At 25.7% G+C, this 6,657-nt stretch overlaps 1 protein-coding gene across 1 annotated transcript; it reads left to right on the forward strand.

Moving 5' to 3' along the window:
• The first annotated feature begins 5,480 nt into the window (after nt 1-5,480).
• LOC105844664 (uncharacterized) lies at nt 5,481-6,448 on the forward strand. Its single transcript, XM_065806620.1, has 2 exons — nt 5,481-6,023; nt 6,149-6,448. The coding sequence occupies exons 1-2, from the start codon at nt 5,481-5,483 to the stop codon at nt 6,446-6,448; spliced, it is 843 nt and encodes a 280-aa protein (XP_065662692.1).
• The last annotated feature ends 209 nt before the right edge of the window (nt 6,449-6,657 follow it).

The raw sequence follows: 6,657 nt of genomic DNA on the forward strand, positions 1-6,657 counted from the left end.
AGTCGGTCACAAGATTTTTAGGCATTTACATTGATGAAAATATTACATGGAAGTATCATATCGACTTTATTTCTACTAAATTGGCCAAAAGTATTGGAATTCTATATAAGGTCAAATACTATCTAAATAAACAAAATTTAATTTAACTCTACTACTCATTTATACATAGCTATATAAATTATGCCAATATTGTTTGGGGAAGTACCTCTAAAAGTAAGTTACGAAATCTCTACCATCGTCAGAAACACGCAATGCGTTTAATATGTTTTGAAAATCGTTTTTCTCATTCTAATATTTTGTTTAAAAACGTAAAAGCACTTAACGTTTAATAACTCAATGTCTATAATATTTTATGTTTTATGTTTCGTTGTAAAAGTGAACAACCATTGTTCATTTTTAAAGATCTTTTTACCCATAAAGCTATAAACAAATATACTTTACGAAATAATAATTTAATAATTGAACCCTTTTGTCAAACAAAGTTTAATCAATTTTGCATAAACTATCGAGCACCGTATTTATGGAACAAAATTGTTGTTCCAAATTTTGGTTTGTCAATTTCGTTTTCTGTTTTTAAAACTAAATTAAAAAACTTTATTCTTTCTACTGACAATATATATAAATATTTTTGAAATGTAAAATTATTTTCTGTTTTTGTTTATTCTACATTGTTAATAATTATTAAATCAATTGTATTTTTATTATATTATATATGCACGTTTGATATATTTTATATGGTTCTGACGACAAGATCTTTTGGATCTTCTTTCAGATACCAAGTTTATGTATTGTTATATTGTTATATTACGATTAATAATTGTAAACTTAAAAAAAAAAAAAAAAAAAAAAAAAAATATATTAAGCTCTTTTACGCGGCGATTTTCATTGAACTTTCGGCTATTTTAATTTTTTATTTAAATTAAAACTCTGCGAGGGAAAACTTTTGATCTTTTTTGTTTTGTTTATTGTGAAAATTTGCGTTACGTAATTTATGGACGATCACTAACGCAAAAATCAATCATTTTTTTTATAAATACTTTTATAAATTTATTTAAATTTGATTTAATGCCCATTTTTAGTAAATACATCGATTGTCAAATAGAGATTTGCGCAATTAAATGAACATACATTGACTGACAAATAGGGATTGGCGTAAACAAAAGTACATGGTTAGGGTCAGAGTTATGTCTAGGGTCAGATGCAGGAGCGTACAGCATTTTTTGGTCTTTGAGATAACTTTCAGAAATGCAATATTTACAAACATTTATATGTTTACATTTTTGTCAAATGCGGATGATTTGCAAAAAATTGCAATAATTGGAGCCTCTGGACAAAATAGCCTAAACATTTTCGTCTCCCCTGTCCAGAACGTGACAGCAACGAGTTGATAAAATATATTTTTAACTATTCTTAACTAGGCTTATATTCATAGATAAATTTTAAGTTTTATAGTATAATCTATCAGCGTTCAAAAATTATAACCATATAAAATTTGAATATAAAGTTGGTCTTTCGAGCTTATATTATAAGCATTAAAGACCGAACCTCTCTGATCATGAATTTCTAAAAACATTGAAAAATAGCTAAAAATAACTATTAAAATTTATTTCAACTTTTTAATTATGTAAATTACTTATTAAATATTATAATATGCAAGTAAGTTAAGTTAAAAAAATAAAATTTAAACTAAAAATAATTAGATACTATTTTATTGATTTTTTAAAAAATCAGAACTTTTTTAAGGTAAGTTTAAAAATTGTTTCCGCAGTCCATAAAAAGCTTAACTTTTGGATGATTCAAAACAAGTTTTGAATTTTTAATAAAATGCAAAAGTCTTAAAATGTCATAAAATTCTGATATAAATACAAAATGCCAAAAATAATTTTCAAAATCTTATTTTGAGTTCAAAAGAATGCGAACAACATAGAAACCATATTGTTTGATTGAAACATTATTTTTCTTACATTGAACCAACGTTATTTTTATTGCCAATACAAAATGTTGGACCAACGTCGGGCCAACGGGTGCTTGTATACAACCGAGTGGGCACGGAACGTAAAAAAGACATTTATAAACGCTTTTTGATCTGATTTTATACATCTAGTATGTGATTGCCTTTAAGACGTCTTTCAGATTTCACAGTTTAATCACAAAAGTTGAAAAATTTGCATAAAAACTAGACGTCTTAACTGCGTTTAGCGGATGTCTGAAAAAAGATCATTTTACGACATTGTTAAGATGTCTCATTTTTATCTTATATGTATCAAGAATTTGCATAAAAATTATTTTAAACAAACCTTAACTGCATCAAACAGATGTCTAAAAAAAGATATCTAATACGTGGTTGTCTTTAAGACGTATTTTAGATGCCTTATTTTTATTTTATATGTATTTAGAATTTGCTTAAAAATTAGACGTCTCAAATGCGTTGGATATCTGAAAAAAAAACATATATATACGGTCTTTTTTAAGGTGTCTTTTAAATGTCTCAAGAATTTGCATTGAAATATACGTCTGAACTGCGTCTTACAGATGTCAAAAAACAAAGACAACTAATAGGTGATCGTCTTTAAAGCTCATATATCTATATTATATATTAGTTTATATACTAATCGATGCGTCATTTTTATCTTAGATGTCTTAAGACGTCTAAGACACTAAAAAGACGTCTAATAGACGTCTTTGTGTCGGCTGGGATTCATTTAATAATAATATTCAATTAAATCCAAAAGAAATCGAACGAAATTTGGGTGTGGTTTTTACAAATAACCGAATATGGAGTTATTAAGTAATTCCATAAAAAGTTTTGTACACAGCTTATATTAGATCTTTAAGCTCTCTGTTTAGTACCATCCTTTTTTATGTTAGGTAACCTCTTATAAAAGTTGACATAACAACATTAGAAAGTATTCAACACAGGGTAGCAAAAATGAGTCACATTTGAAAAAATTATAAATATAATTTTTAAAATTACACAAGGAATAACAACATTAGAAAAAAGGCAAAAAAAAAAAGTGGAGATTTGATACAACTATTTTCAAATTTTAAACATATTAACTGTGTTAAACTAAATAATAGACCAGTTTATTTAAGAGAAATATGTAAATATAAACTCCAAACAAATTTATTACAAAAAGAGTAGCAAATGATTAGAATCGAAATATTAAATTTAACTTCAACAATTGAAATTTTTTATAAATTTGTGACTTTTAGTTGTTATGAAATGGTTGTCATAATGTAGTTAAAAAACACTGCGTAGTTATAACTAGTTACAGCAAGTATAATATTAATAGTTGTAGTAATGATAATACAACATGAAACAATATAAGATTTATACAAAATATAAACAAAATAAAAAATTTTCAAAAACTCAATATTTTGGTAAGTTTATTTAATTTAAACTATTGATTTATTAAATAAAATAGCCTATATTTTTTTAATAATAAAAGAACTTTCCACATAAGTTTTTAAAACATTTAAAACTAATAAAATAAATCTATCTAGTTAATTAATATTTTACAAATATCCATCATTACTAACATACTGTTTCACAAGTATTTTACTCCAGGAAATAATTTGCAACATAAATAACGTCTAAGCACAACAAAGCATTTTAAATAATTTACAACAGAAATAACGTTTATATTAATTTTGTGTATATTTTTTGTGTTATTACACAAGATAAAAAGAATTCGAATTTATTTTCAATATTTAATTAGTATTAATGAAACTTTTAAAAATGAAGAAAGGGATCAACAAAGAGAGAATAGCAACTTTCTACTTCTTGTTTTGTGGTATTTCTTTTTTATATTAGCTTATATATAAAAATTTTGTAAATCATTATATATAAAGTTATTTTTCAGTTATGAATTTGTTATTATTATTATTGTTATTGTTCTTTATATAGATATGATAGTAATTTGTAAAAATTTAAAAAGTTTGAGACAGAAAATGCACTGTAAAACTCATAAATTTGTTGTCACAAATTTATGAGTTTTACATTTTAATTTTCATTACAAATATTTCTACTTGCAAACTGAAAACTCATGGCCGGCATGGCCATGATTTATTGTGATAAACTGACTAAACGTCAGGATTTCAAAAACGTTCGCCCTTTTGTCCCATCTTCCCCTACATATTGTCTTAAAATATAAACTTTTTTAGAGATATTTCAAGGACATTACATAATTGATAGTTTCTCTTTTGTTTTTATACGTTAAAGTTCGAGTTATAAGTTAAAATAATGTCAAATAAATTCAATTAAAGAAAAAATGCCATGATATTAATAATTTTTTTTTTCAATGTGTAACCTAACATACCTCAATAATATGATTTTGTCACCCAAAAAGTGTTTTTTAATATTTTACATATTTTAAAAACTATGATAATAGTTTAAAATAATGCAAAATAATAATTTTAAACATTACAAAATATTTTTGCCTATTTAATTTTTACTTAGTACTTTTTGATGTATTTTTTTAGTATGTTGCGAGTCACACTTGCTATCAGTATACTGGGGTCAAAATTCTAACAGCAACGTTAAGTTAACAGCAGAAAGAAGCTTGAGTGAATATTGCAACAATTTCAATTATCAAATTATAAACATTGCGTTTGTTGAAGTTTTTTTTAATCGCAATCAAAGTGAGTTTTTATTTTCAATAAAGTTATTTTTGTTTTTTTTTAACAAAACCATTCAAGGTTTAAGAGGTCCTAATACTCTTACCCAATATTAAAGTAGGAGTTTTATTTGAGTGTTTTCTTTACCCCAGGAAAGTTGTTTTTACCCCGGTTAAGAAACCTCACCTGTCCCATATAAAGCAGTTTGTACTGTTTCCAGTAGAACAGCTTCCAGTTTGTACATGTTTCCAGTAGAAGAGTAATTTAACCTGACATTAAATGATATATTTAAAGTATAAACAAATTTTTTTTATAATTGCTTTTATTGCGTCATTATTAGGGATTGTCAATAAAATACACAGTATGTATGTATGTATGTATGTATGTATGTATGTATGTATGTATGTATGTATGTATGTATGTATGTATGTATGTATGTATGTATGTATGTATGTATGTATGTATGTATGTATGTATGTATGTATGTATGTATGTATGTATGTATGTATGTATGTATGTATGTATGTATGTATGTATGTATGTATGTATGTATGTATGTATGTATGTATGTATGTATGTATGTATGTATGTATATATGTATGTATGTATGCATGCTTAAATATCAAAATGTCTTCTTCCTCCAATTTTTTATTAACTTTTTACTTCCCCTTTAATATTTTATCGTTCCTCCATCAGAGTAATTCTTTGCTTTCGTAATAATTTTAAATAGTTGTATTTTAGATGCTTTGCCAGTCATCAATCTTTCCAACCATTGCTATAAACTTACTGATTCTGAATCCATTTTAAAATGTATAAACATCGGAAAAGAAATTCAAAGTTGTCAAAAAAAGGGAAGATTAATAATGATTTCGTTAGGAGGATCGGACGGAATATATGGGTTCAATACGCTAAACGAAGCTAAAGATTTTGCAACAACTGTTTGGAATTTGTTTCTAGGCGGATCGTCAAATATTAGGCCGTTTGGTAATGCTGTCCTAGATGGTTTGGACTTAAATATTGAAAAAGGATCTCCATTGTATTACTCGGATTTCATTCAAACAATGCGCTCGTTTATGTCAGGAGATAAATCTAAAAGGTATTATATAACTGGCGCTCCTCAATGTCCATACCCGGATCCTTATATGGGGCCAATTATAGTTGGTTCTGTTTTAGAAAATGTGGCAAAAGAATTTGATTATTTATATGTTCAATTTTATAATAATCCATGTTTTATTGGCAGTACAGAATTTACAGTTACTTTAAACCAATGGTTAAATTTTGCAAATCAAATAAAGGAAAAGTATGAGAAAAGTCCGTTAATTTTTATTGGACTTCTTGCTCATCCTCAAGCAAGTAATCATTCAGAGTATTATAGTAATCCCAGTCAAGTTGAAGCCGTTTATAATGTAATTATTTTTATTATTTATATAATTATTTAAATAATTTAAATATTGATTATTCCAAAAAAAGTGTTTTTTTTAAAGTAATAACTGTTGATAATTAACTTTTTTTTAAAAAAAATACATTTTAGATAACAAAATTCAATAAACACTTTGGCGGTATTATGCTATGGGACGCTGGCTTCGATTCCGTAAATATTATTTCTGACAGTTATTATAGCAGCGCTTTGTCCAAGTTTCTGACAAAGGAAAACAATATATCACTTCTTAAAGATCATATGGCTGCGACAAACAATCAAGTAATTCCACTTGAAAGCGAAAACGACAAATTCAATGATAAAAACGTTTTCTACAACAATGCTTTTCATCTTCATGTTTATTATTTACATTTGTTCTGTGTGTTATTTAGCTTTATATTTTTAGAAAAATGAATAAATTTGTCATTGCTTTTATAACTTGATTAAAGTTTGAAATCAGTTGAGTTTATATTCAAACAGCTTTATAATCTAAAAATTTTCTGTTAAAATATGAAAAAAATCCTTTAATTTAGTTTCATATTAGCAACAAAGAAAACACTGATAAAACTAAATTAACACATTTTTATGCGCTTTTTTAAAATAGGAAAATTATATATCTGTTT

Source organism: Hydra vulgaris, chromosome 09, assembly GCF_038396675.1.
Source record: "Hydra vulgaris chromosome 09, alternate assembly HydraT2T_AEP".
NCBI lineage: Eukaryota > Metazoa > Cnidaria > Hydrozoa > Anthoathecata > Hydridae > Hydra > Hydra vulgaris.

Bases quoted from the DNA above. Each gene is read 5' to 3' on its own strand.
- LOC105844664 (XM_065806620.1), top strand. From the start codon at position 5,481: ATGATTTCGTTAGGAGGATCGGACGGAATATATGGGTTCAATACGCTA. The intron at 6,024-6,148 runs GTAATTATTTTT...AATACATTTTAG, and splicing joins AAGTTGAAGCCGTTTATAAT to ATAACAAAATTCAATAAACA.